This window comes from Thunnus albacares, chromosome 16, assembly GCF_914725855.1.
Source record: "Thunnus albacares chromosome 16, fThuAlb1.1, whole genome shotgun sequence".
Lineage (NCBI taxonomy): Eukaryota > Metazoa > Chordata > Actinopteri > Scombriformes > Scombridae > Thunnus > Thunnus albacares.
Window position 1 is genome coordinate 28,899,576 of NC_058121.1, and position 12,582 is coordinate 28,912,157.

A 12,582-nucleotide genomic window follows, 5' to 3' on the forward strand; every position below is an offset into this window, starting at 1 on the left:
GTCACCCCAGTGCAGATTTTTTAAAAACGAACACAGTCGTATAATCTTCAGTTACTGTCAGTTATGATGAGAACAAAACTTGTGTGGCAACTGAGAAACATTTTTGCATTTTTGTGACCATATTGAATTGTTTCTCTCACACTCATATTCCTCTTAAATGTGTGGAAGTGTGATCAGTCTTCCATATAAATGATGTATATGTTTTTATATGAGCTTCCATGGTGGGTTTTAGCATTTGTTTGACATATTTGTATTGTATGTTTCATGTATTTTATTAGATTTTATGTATCTTACTGCATGTTGAAGTCTGTGTGTGTGTTCTATGTTAAAGCTGTTCATTCCTAAGACCTTTACAATCAGCTCTACCAACCATATCTGTCATATCTCATCATTATATTACTAAAAATCCACAGTAACCACGGCAACCAGTGTCTTACTTTTTCCAGTCAGGATGCTGGGTTTGGTGGTCATGACTCTGCGGTAGTGTCTCCTGCACGTTTCCATCCAGTTCTCCTCGTCCTTCGTGTCTTTAGACGACGTCAGAAACGTAGTGAGCTCAGGATCTGTACGAGACGGAGAAACATTGACGGGTAAAAGAATGAAAATAAAGCGCCAGTTAACACGTCAGCAGCTTCATCGACGACGTCCGTCTTACCCGCTGAGTTGTGGTGGATCGTCGGCGGGTCGCAGGTGTAGCAGTGAGGAAGAGGATAGCGTGAAAACATGGGCCAGGGGTACGGATCTTCTCCCTGGAAGGAGCAGGTAATGACCACCTCTTTACATCCAAATGCAGTTATTATAAACATCATATTTAGAATATACTGCGCTAGTATTATAGTGTTTCTGTTGCAGTGAGGTGAACGGGACCATAATCATTCATCATATTTGCAATATTTCCTTTCATTTACTGTTCTGCTGCTGTGCATGTTTAGAAGTTTGTAGTGTTATTGATGTGACAGGATGCTGGATTGTTAGTGTTTGTTTGTGATTTAATATAATAAAATACCATCTGATGAAACTATAAGCAGTTAAAAAGTGAGGAGTAGATGAATAAATTAGTGAGTGATTGTTTAGCACCGAGGCTTCTGACAGTTTATCAAATTTGTTTGTTTATATTTGTGTCCCGTCTGTTTTTTTTCTTTCTCTCTTCGTAACTCTCAGACATTCAGAGTCGCATTTATTACGTCTGTCACGTCTTAATGTTGAAGAAGCAGAAGTTGAGTCATAGCTCAGCGTGTGACTTGATAATAATGTGTTTTAAATGTTAGTCGGGTTCTTTCTCTCCACTCGTTATAATCCCTGCTGGTATTTCAGTCTGACTGACGCGCCGCTTCTAGACCTCGTTAGAAAAGATGTTACAGACCTTCCTTCTTCAGCTTCAGACGCACTGTTGTGTGCAGGTTGATTTGAGATGCTTCACTTTTTTCCCTTCTTTAATAACTTGTTCAGATTCTCTATGTCTCACATCGACAGACCATCACTGTTTTTATTCATCAAGTCTCCTGAAATATGAGCGTATGTAACAGTTTCTATAAAAACATAACGCGTCTGTAGGACAACATACCGTCAGTTGACTACTGACAGACTGAATATTTCAGTGATTGTGATGTGAAGTAAAGCCGGCGAGGTCTTCATCAGGCTCAGCAGTTATTATAACATCCATTACTTCATCTGTTTCTTTCTGTGTTCTCCTTCAGTAACAGGAGTTAGAAATGTCTCTCATATACTCTGCTTGACCTCAGCATAAATGACTTCCTGTTTGAGTTCAGCGTAAACATTTCAATAATTAATATCCATCCTAAAACATGCAGAGTAAATACGGCTACGGGCTGATTATCAGTCAGATTCTTTCATCTGTAATAAAACTACCAGCAACAGCAGCTCAGAGATGAAGAATATTTTCTATTCTTGGATTATATTTCATTAAATCTTCCATTTATTGCAATTAAAGAATAATGAAAGTAAATATTGAAAATAAACACAACATTTAGTCATTTTTGCGATTACAGCAGTAAAATTTCACTATTTCTCAAAGATTTTTCCATCAAATTCAGACAGAAACAGTCGAGTCAGTTTGATTGAATAAATACTGAGCCTGAAGTCAGTGAATCTGTTCAACGATATCAACGATACGCAGGAAATTAATATTTCATCAAAGGATAAATGTTACAACTTTTTGGAAACTGAATTTCCACAAATATCCATCCAGGAAACAGAAACACATAAAAAACTGCAAACTGCATCTCTAAGGACGTTGACAATCAAATAAAAAGAAGCTTTTTATTTTATTTTCTGATATTCAAGATTTGTTTTGCTTCAACCTCAAAGATTTAAAACCTCTTAATCCTTGTTTTCTTTTGTGTAAAACTCAAAGACTTGAACTGCAGAGAAAAGTGAATCCATTCAGAGGAACCAGGAAGCTTCTATCAATTCAAATCCAGATGACAATGAGATTAAATGAGGTGACCTCTGACCTCCTGCAGGGCTCGAGGTGGAAGCTTCCTCTCAGACGGACCTCCGACCAAACTGACCCGGACCAGCACGTGATTCCTCTCCACCGACAGACTGTCTATGATGAGCTCCCTGAGAGAAGGAGAGAGGGGGGGGGAGGGGGTGGGGGGGATTAGACAGAAACCAAGCAGTAAAAGTCTAAAAATAATGCGGATGGACTGAGGTCATGATGCTCAGAGGTGTGTTCGTCACAGCGTATCAAACACTAAATATATCACCAAATGAGAAAAATATGCTGCTAACTTAGTTGTCATCACATCACATGACGCATTGCGAAGGTGAAGCTGTAGGAAATGTTTTTTCTGTTTACAACACAAGGACGACGTTAACATTCCTGTTACTCAGCTGCAGTAATGTTACCGTCCTGTTAACTCGTAGTTTAGCTTCTATCTAATCCCACAAGTAGCTGCTTTATGTTTGGAATGATCTGCGGTCTATCTACAGCTACACACACACACACATGAAATGAATCCAACACTCCTCAACGCCTCAAACTGCTTGTTTTGTTCCTCAAACAGTCCAAAAACCTTCAAGATTTTCAGTTTACAATCACATAGAACAAAAAGACAGCAGATCTTCACACTGGAGAAGCTAGAAGAAGACAATGTTTCAATTAAACAATTATTAAAATAGTCGTTTAAGTTAGTTTAGTTAGTTTAGTTTAGTTTAACTGAACACTTTAAAGCTGCATCGCACGTGCTCACATCATGAGCTCCACCGTGGCCGACTCCGTCACTACTCACTCCATCACTACTGTTGTGTTTTAAGCATCATAAACTCCCCATGAAATGACTCCTTTCACTATCAGAGTCTGATCCATTCAGCTCCCATAATATTTGGAAAGTCTAGAAGAGATGATTTAGCAGAGAGCTAACGAGAAGTTAGCCAGTTAGCGCGGGAATATCAAACCCAACACCAGATTAAAACTCTGTATAGTGTGAAATACAGAGAGACTGATCCGGTGGTGACTGGTTTAATCAGCACTGTGACAACTTGTCGGACTTGACTGTAACTGATGTTCATTTATATGTAAAACGCTGATATATTCAATAACAGGACGCAGCTGCAGAGAGGAGAACATCACATCTGGAGAACAGCAGAAACAGACGATATCAGCTGTCTGTGAACACCAGATCACAACCGGTCACATCGGCTGGGAAGAGGTCAAAGTCATCAAGCAGGAGTCAGCGGACGGATCAAAGAGGCCGTTCACACCTGAGACCAGAGAAAAGGTCACAATCTCCTCTATATAACACTTCTAGTAGACAAAGTCATAGAAATGAATCCTCCAAAACTCCCCCAGTTTACTGTCGCTCAGACAAGTTTCTCTGTAGAGTCTTATAAACGTCTTTGCAGCTACAGTTTATCATCGCTGCACGGCGAGTTAGAGAAGAGAGGAAGAAGAGTTTCCACGTCAGAATTTCAGATCTGTGAATATTCCAATTATAAAGGTGATTTAGGGTTGAAGGGTGTCAGCCTGGGTGGAATGATCTTATAGCTGAGGCAATTTGGATTTAAAATTGGTAATAAAGGGGACTATTTTCTTGTATAATACTCTTTCTAAAGACCTTAAACGTCATCTGCATACATTTGACAAAAAGCCTTGTCACTAAAATCTCAAACAACTGGGGGTAAAATAGAGCCAGCAGATTGCCTTCACAGAGTAGTTTGGGTAAATTTGGACGTCATTGATATATAAAAGGTCAGAGCAGAAAAGATATAAAGAGCATTAGGGGAAAAAGAATGACAACACACAGTACGGTAAATCAAAAGTCAGATGCCAAAAAAAGTAAAGTTTAGATGACATTGAGCAGGAGAGAACAGAGGAGGAGGAGGAGGAGGAGGAGGAGGAGGAGAGAGGTGAAGGTGATGTCTGATGATGATAACGGATGCAGGAACGGGAGATGGGCGGAGAAATTAACAGGTCATCATTCTCCAAAATGGAGCCAACGTTCAGACAACCAGATATGAGTCGGCATTTCAAGGCCATTTCCATTCAGAAGCAAGAGAGAGAGAGAGAGAGAGAGAGCGAGAGAGAGAGGGGGAGAGAGAGAGAGAGAGAGACAGAGGGAGAGAGAGAGAGAGAGAGAGAGAGAGAGAGAGAGAGAGAGAGAGAGAGAGAGAGAGAGAGAGAGAGAGAGAGAGAGAGGCGCTCTTGAACACCCACTTACAGAAATGGCCTTTTCACTTTCTTGCCTCTTTATTTCATTTCATTTGTGACAAGGAAAACAAACAGACAATTCCTCCTCCTGAGCGATGATTAAATTTGAAAGTGTTCTGTCATATCAGGATGATGCACAGAGGAGCAAAAAGCTTTCAGCGAATGAGTGTGAGAGAGAACGACTACGTGTGCAAACTGTTGAAACGTCTGAATGTCTCAGATTCCTACACAGCTGGAGGAAACTGAACCTTCTGGAGAACATACACTGACTGTCTAGAAAAGATGTAAGATTAACATCAAAGTACAGGAAGAATATTAAAGGAACAGCTCAACATTTGGGTCACTGAATTACTGCCTTTATGTCTTAGTAAACTCATAAAATCGTAGGCAAATCCAGAAAGAAAATCAACCTGCAAGTTGATCTTTAAGTGTTGTAGCTGGAGTCAGGACGTGGTTAGCGTAGCTTAGCATAAAGACTGGAAGCAGGAAGACTGCTGCTTCCAGTCTAGATCTGATCTCTATTAGCACCACTCGTTAAGACTGATTAACTTATTTGATCTGTCATAAACAGAAATGAAGACAGTGGTCTGGTTGCCAGGTTTGGTGTGATTGAGACTGAAGCACGTACTCATCAAACACATCTGGCAACAGAAATGCTGCCCAGAGGAGCTGAGAAGGTAAATAGTAGGTCTGCAGTCTGCTGGTCGACTGGTCGATTAGTTGGTCGATATGCTCTCATCTGACTTAATCCTCATTGGTCGAATAATCTCCGTGTTATTTTCATTAGGAAAAAAGTGCTACATCAACAGCTTTCCAGGATTAATCCATTATTTCCTACGGCGGGGGGACAGACTAACAAATTACCTGTGAAAACAACGGGGGTGTATTCAAAACACCCCCGTTGTTTTCACAGGTAATTTGTTAGTCTGTCCCCTTTTCACAAGTTTGAACTCTCCCAACCTGATGGAGCCTGCTGGGTCTAACTGTACTCAACGTTTACTGAACGTTTACTGAACGTTTACTGAATCAGTGTTTCTCCTGTAATTATAACAACAGAACTCCCGCCAGGCCAAAAAATATTTTTAATGTCAAATATAACGCCAAACATCCAATCATTCAGAAATCAACAGCATTTGGGAGTCTGGTACGTGAGTCAACCTCTGTGTCGTTGCCTGGGAAACTATTGGTGGCAACGGCATTGAGTAGCGAGCGGGAAAGAGCAGCAGGAAAGTGACGGTGGATGCGAGCGGAGCAGAGGAAAATATTAGAAAGTTGTCAGTCTGGCAGTAAATGTACAGTACAGACTACAGTGTGTCAGTTAATAAATGCTAAAAAGTCACGTCTGTTGTTTCCCCAAATGCTGGAAAAGTGAAGGAGGTTAGCTCCAAAGTTAGCAACAATGGGTTAGCCTAGCCTGAAGACGCTAAACAGAGAAATACAGAACAGAGAAATGTGATCCCCGCAACTAAACAATTAGTTGAAGATTATGTACGATTCCAGTCAACCAAGATTTTCTTTGTCATTGTACACTTTTCTGTTTATTAAACAAATCAGACACTACATGTTTTTTAAGCTTCAGAGTTGCTGGTTGGCTTATTTTTGAACTTTGGACAGAACCAAACCAGCTGGTAGGCACATTCCCCAACATGTTGAACTATTCTTAAGTGAGAAGATACCATTTTTATACTTATACTTAATAACTTTGCTGTGTTTTTAAATTAGTTTAAATTAAAGGATGAGTCAACAAATCCAATGAAAAGACCAAAACCAACAAAGTGTTGAGCGTCTCTCAACACTTTCCACCCTGAGTTACATCTACTGTAGTGATCTGTGCTTCAACTCATACTGGTCCCATCATACACTCAGTGATGATGACAATAATAAACAGCATCATGGGACTAATAATAAATATATTTAAAAGTATTCTTATCTGGGATTTATAGCTGAACTAAAGTCACTTTGAAAACAATCAGGTATTTTCTTTTTGCAAATTATAAATAAATAGTACAAATATTCAGATCATTACAACAGACCTGTGTCAGTAATTGATCAATAATACAAGTTATGAATTCCCAGTCATATGTATTGACGAGTTCATACCCGTCACTGGCGTCCTGCTCGCTGACATTCTCCCTCTGACTCTGCAGCAGCATGGAGCAGATGTTGTACTGGCTCTCCAACAGCAGGAAGGAGTCCAGATTACAGCAGAGCACACTGAGCAGTCTGCACATAAACAAACAAACAAACAAACAAACATAAAGACATCAAAATATGTTTAGAGGACTGACATTGTAAGATATTATAGAAAAGCAGCAACAGCAGGCGGTTCAAATCGTACAGTACTGCAGGGTAGAACCATGCAGACAAAGACCCCATTTGGACTCTTCTGGCCTTGTATGTCTGCAAGCACTGGATCAGTCTACACTGTTTTTTTCCCGCCAGCTTGCCGTAGCCAATTGTAAGCTTTGTTGAGTAGGAACCCTTGGAAAACGCTTCATGGTTCATTTTCAATTGCCAGTAATGATGCCAGACTCAAGCTCTCTGTCGAGCCCCAGAAACATTTACAGACACTGACTCTGACAAAGGTCTGAGTTGTACCTACAGAGGGGAAAAGCTCCAAAACATCTTTAAAGTACGGATCAGTAACTTTGTTATTTGAGCGTTACTATTGACCAGTTTTATTAGTGACTATTTATAAATGTAAACCTGTAGCAGCTCTTCTCACATAGAATATACTTTAAATATTTTTTATTGTAAATTCTTTTCTTTTTTATATATTATTTAGGATTACTTCATTTTGTATATATTTTTGACTGTTATGCACAACAACACCAAGCAAATTCCTAGTATGTGCAAACTACTCGACAATAAACCTGATTCTGATTCATTTTTTAAGCAAAAATACAAAAAAATTGCTGTTTGCAGTTTCTGAAACGAGAGGATTTTGAGTTTTTATGTGTCATACATGACAGCAAACAGTTAATCAGACAAAACAGGACAATGAAAAAAGTGTTAGCCAACCGAGACCATAATGACCCATTAGTCAGCTAATACACTGACATGGTGCAACCAGAATACAGGTAAAGCAACAAAACTGTCAGGATGACGAGGCAGCTTGTGTTTGGTCTTCATCAATAACCGAGACGTCTCAAGCTGTTTTTGGTATCTGCTGCAGATACGCTGGTGTTTCAGGTCATGTAAGAGTCTTTCCTGTACTGTCACTTTGCTTATGCGTAGAGTGACTTTACTGTAATTTTACACAGTTTTATGTAAATTGATTTCCTTCTTTGTTATCACTGCTACTGTTTTTCTACCAGATCTCAAAAATAAGGCTTCAAAAACAACAAATGAACAACAAAATGAACAGAAATGTCAGGGTTATTCATGAACATTTAAAAGCTTTTCACAAAATGTCATTTCTAATTGTATGTGTGTTAGTTGTGGTTGGGTGGTTGGGGGGGGGGGGGGGGGGGGGGGTGAGCACTAACATACAAGATGCTGCTTAAAGCTCTGCATGTTGTTTGCTGTGCTGTGTGGGTTTTCAGTGTTTTAGTTTCTCCTTCTGAACAGCTGCTTCGTTTCCTGATGTGTTGGGCAGTTGCTTGGACTCGTGTTTGAATGACAGCTCTACTCACTCATTCTGACAGCAGCACAGCAAGAGGCTGAGAGCCTGTCAGGCCTTGTGACCTCTCTCAGTTTGAAACAACGAAGTAGAGAACCAGACCTGCATCCACTGTCTGTCTGATAAGCCTCTTTCATTAAAGGAGACCTATTATGCTCATTTCCAGCTCTATATTTTTATTTTTGGATTCCACTAGAGTAGCGTTGCATGATTCACAGTTAAAAATAAACTCATCATTTATCTTATATTAACCCTTTATGCAGCCCTTCAATTCTCTCTGTCTCTAACAGGCAGTCTTAGCTCCTGTCTCTTTAAGGCCCCCCTCCTGATGAGTCCACTCTATTCTGATTGGTCAGCTTTCTGGAAGCTGCCAAGGGGCAGCTGTATCAGTAGTGTTAAGTTACTGCCGATGCAAACCCAACATTTCCTTCTTTACTGCTTCAAATTAAAAGCTTTTAAATGACTAAATAATGGGAGACTTTTATTGTGAAGAATATACAGGAAATGAAAGGTGTTCCTCACTGAATTAGCGGCGCTTCGTTAGCAGCACTAAAAACTGGTCGACACAACAACAGGAGATATCAGGAGCTCTTTGTTCAGTGGATCAGTTAGAAATAACGCAGGGAGGAACAGTACAAGTAGAAACAGCCACAGTGATGATGATGTTTGATGAAGACCAGCACACCTCCAACAGGTAAACTACTTATTTTACTTTGCCCTGCTGTGTAATGGAGTCATGGCTGGGCGTGACTACCCCTAAAACAATGAAGAAACACTATAACGTTAGCGTAGCAGAGCAGTCAACTCATGCGCTGTGTGTGGAGCAGATGACCACATATAAATAAATAAATCCATCACCAGTCGACGTCAGCTCGGGCTGAAAGTAGAAAAAACTGTTGGAAACCGAGTGTTCAGGGCTGTCTGAAGCTGCTGCTTCTTGCTCACAGGGATCACTGCTACATATGTTTACCTCATTATTTGACACGTTTGCCACTTTTAATATGAACATCCGACATTGTAACATTTACTGAAAATAAGGAAAAGCATAAAAGGTCCCCTTTAAGTGGGGTGAAGACTCACTCCAGTCAGAGGTCTCTTAAAATGTTGCTACTGGTTAATTACATTACACTGATTTTGCTCATTTTATCCTAAAAGCAGTTGAAACCCAAAGATATTGAGTTTACTCCACGTTATGGCAGCCACGTGTTGCCCTTTTTAGAGATAAAAACAAATATATTCAGAATAAAGTCACTTTCTACACCAAGACACAAAGGTTAAAACAGGCTGAATAGTTGATATCTTTGAAACACTACGATCCATCTTATGTGAACCAAAGTTAAGTTGTTACATTTCTTGTTCAAGCTGACCAGAGCTACAGCTCATTTTATCTGATGCTAAGATTATAAAAACAGTTTTTATTTGGGAGGCTTTGACATTTATATGCTGGCAACATTTGACATGTTGAAGTTACCAATTAGTGAATTGCCAATTAATCAATCAATCATTAAATCATGAAAATGTCTGGAGACGTGGCCACTAAATTCTTTTCCATCCGGGTTTGTGGAGACGCCACATGAAGTACATTCATACAGTACAAAGTAGAGACCAATCTGGTGGAATCTGGTGAAAATAAGAGATTTCAGTTATGATGTCCACACATCCAGGGAACACCGTGAAGTCTGCAGGCTATCCATCCACACAGATCAATGAGAAGCTTCAATTAGATCTTAACACTGGAGCAATTAACAAGACCATGACGCTTCACTGTACTACCGTATTTCCTCTAATAGAGGGCGGGGCCTCTATTCACCACACCTGCAGAAGGTACCAGGTCTTTATTGGAAGCTTATATTAGAGAGAAGCTTTCATTTCTAATTCCCTCTGTTTGATAAGTATATTTGCTCATATTTTAGTATGAAGCCTCGTTGTTTTCTGATCTTGTTCTGTTAAATGTTTGTTTGTTGTGGTTGTTGTGTTGTGCATTACCATTAATCCACTTACTCCGACGTGCAGGACAATAATTCTACCGCTTGAGTTCCACCTGGAACATTTTGGCAGTGCACCACTTAGCTCATGGATGTACGCTCGCTGGTTTAGCCAAGTTATCCTGGTTACCCTGGTTACCCATGCTCATGTAGTGTCGCTGCCGTCATTATTATTAAAATATTATCCCCGTATTTAAACGATATCGCGTCTCCTCTGTTGGTCCTCCCCTCTCTGTGACAGTCGGCTAGACTCATAGAACTGAAGTTACATCCAGGTAACTACTATTTATGTTTAACTGGCACCAGCTGTTTTTGGGGTCTTTATTTGTTTATGTCGACCACGTCCCCGGACATTATCAGAGAGCCGGCTTTTAATTAACTACTGTCTTTTATTTGAGGAAATACGGCAAGTCATTACTGAGCCTGAAAGAAAACAAAATTAATCTCTTCTCTTAATCCATTTTACTACTTTCATACTTTACTTGTTTGATGGCACTGGATAAAAGTCTGAAATATTAATTTCTTTTATTTATTCCTAATCTATTCTAATCTAATTTGTCTGGTGAGGTGAGAAAACAACATCTGAACTCTCAGGAGGACAAAATAACTGAATAACCTCGGTTTCATCACAGTTGTTCCTGTCTAAGCCACACGGTCTCTGTAGTACCTGTTCAGTCGGACCTCAGAGCCACAAGATCTCCCAAAGTAACATAATCTTCATCTAGTCTAAAAACTCCAGGTACAAACATTAGTGTACAGATGTATAGTTAGATCAGCAGTAATTGTTCCCTTTTATTACGCTCATTTTCTTAATGTCTGTAATTCTTTTTCAAGGTTTTATTGCTGTCAAATAATATCTAAACAAATCCAGTTAAAATGTGTGAAGCTCTGCGCCGGCACACACACTTGACATGTACAGAGCCATCAGTAGCAGAGATAGTAGAATAAAAGCATCCAAACAATTCAGACCGGGGAAAAACAGGGGGAAAAGTGCTGGTTGCCATGACAACAAAGAGGCTTTTAGAAACCAAGGAAAAGAGCTGAGGGATTTTAGCTCTCATTAGCTTGTGAAGATCAAGAGGGGTGGAAATTGTGGCTTCCTTTTTTCAAGGGGGATGCACTTCAGGAATGCTCAGTGCATGTTTGCTTGACAGTGGGTGCTGGTGATTAGACCTGAATATGGCGGCGGTGATGTGAAGCCTTTAAAGGACCAAAATCAGTGACCTAGTGTTAAGAGTGTGAGGCTGAGGAGAGCCGACTGTCAATCACAGCTGTCAGTCAACGCCCACACAGCAGACATCACAGCTATTACAAGTCTTCAAATCTCATTAAGGGAGCAATAATTTCCAAAATGACTACCAGCACACTTATTAGAGGACCTGAATTTAGAGACGGAGACCAGAATAATAAACACAAACATAAATTCTGTTTTCATTGCTCTGGCTCTCTGTGTCCTTCAGGATTGACAACAAAGTCCTGCTGCTCATACAAATCCATCAACAGACCTGCACCTCCCCGCCTACAGGAACTGATCACACAGCAGACCTCCACCCGCACCCTCAGATCCACCAGCAGCTTGCTCCTCCAGGCCCCCAGTACGAAGCTCTGCACCATGACGGGGCCCCCAGTACTAAGCTCTGCACCATGACGGGGCCCCCAGTACTAAGCTCTGCACCATGACGGGGCCCCCAGTACTAAGCTCTGCACCATGACGGGGCCCCCAGTACTAAGCTCTACACCATGACGGGGCCCCCAGTACTAAGCTCTGCACCATGATGGGGTCCCCAGTACTAAGCTCTGCACCATGATGGGGTCCCCAGTACTAAGCTCTGCACCATGATGGGGCCTCCAGTACTAAGCTCAGCACCATGATGGGGTCTCCAGTACTAAGCTCAGCACCATGATGGGGCCTCCAGTACTAAGCTCAGCACCATGATGGGGTCCCCAGTACTAAGCTCAGCACCATGATGGGGTCTCCAGTACTAAGCTCAGCACCATGATGGGGTCTCCAGTACTAAGCTCAGCACCATATTTCTTATTGAAATGTAATATATTTTGCATCAACATGACAGAATTTGTTCCAATGAGCATTTTATACTGTCAGTTACAGACCCTTAATTAAAAGATCTTCCTAAAAACAGGCTTCGCTCAATTTCTAGACTCACTACACAGAGAAGATATAAAGTGACTCTTTGTATTTCCATGTGAGGAAACAGACATTAAGGAGAAACAACAGATTCCAACAGAAGAGCCGCCTGGAGCTGTTATCTATTATTCATTATGTGGCAAACGTGATAGATCGA

General features: G+C 40.6%; 1 protein-coding gene across 5 annotated transcripts in view; it reads right to left on the reverse strand.

The window, feature by feature from the left end:
• tbc1d32 (TBC1 domain family, member 32) overlaps positions 1 to 12,582 on the reverse strand; it is an 84,519-nt gene that overhangs the window by 43,220 nt on the left and 28,717 nt on the right. For all 5 annotated transcript variants that reach the window (XM_044376346.1, XM_044376344.1, XM_044376342.1 and 2 more), the window contains exons 24-27: positions 6,773 to 6,895; positions 2,475 to 2,583; positions 656 to 749; positions 438 to 563 (exon numbers count right to left, since the gene is read on the reverse strand). In XM_044376346.1, coding sequence (XP_044232281.1) covers positions 438 to 563; positions 656 to 749; positions 2,475 to 2,583; positions 6,773 to 6,895 — 452 coding nt within the window. The remainder of the gene's footprint in view (positions 1 to 437; positions 564 to 655; positions 750 to 2,474; positions 2,584 to 6,772; positions 6,896 to 12,582) is intronic.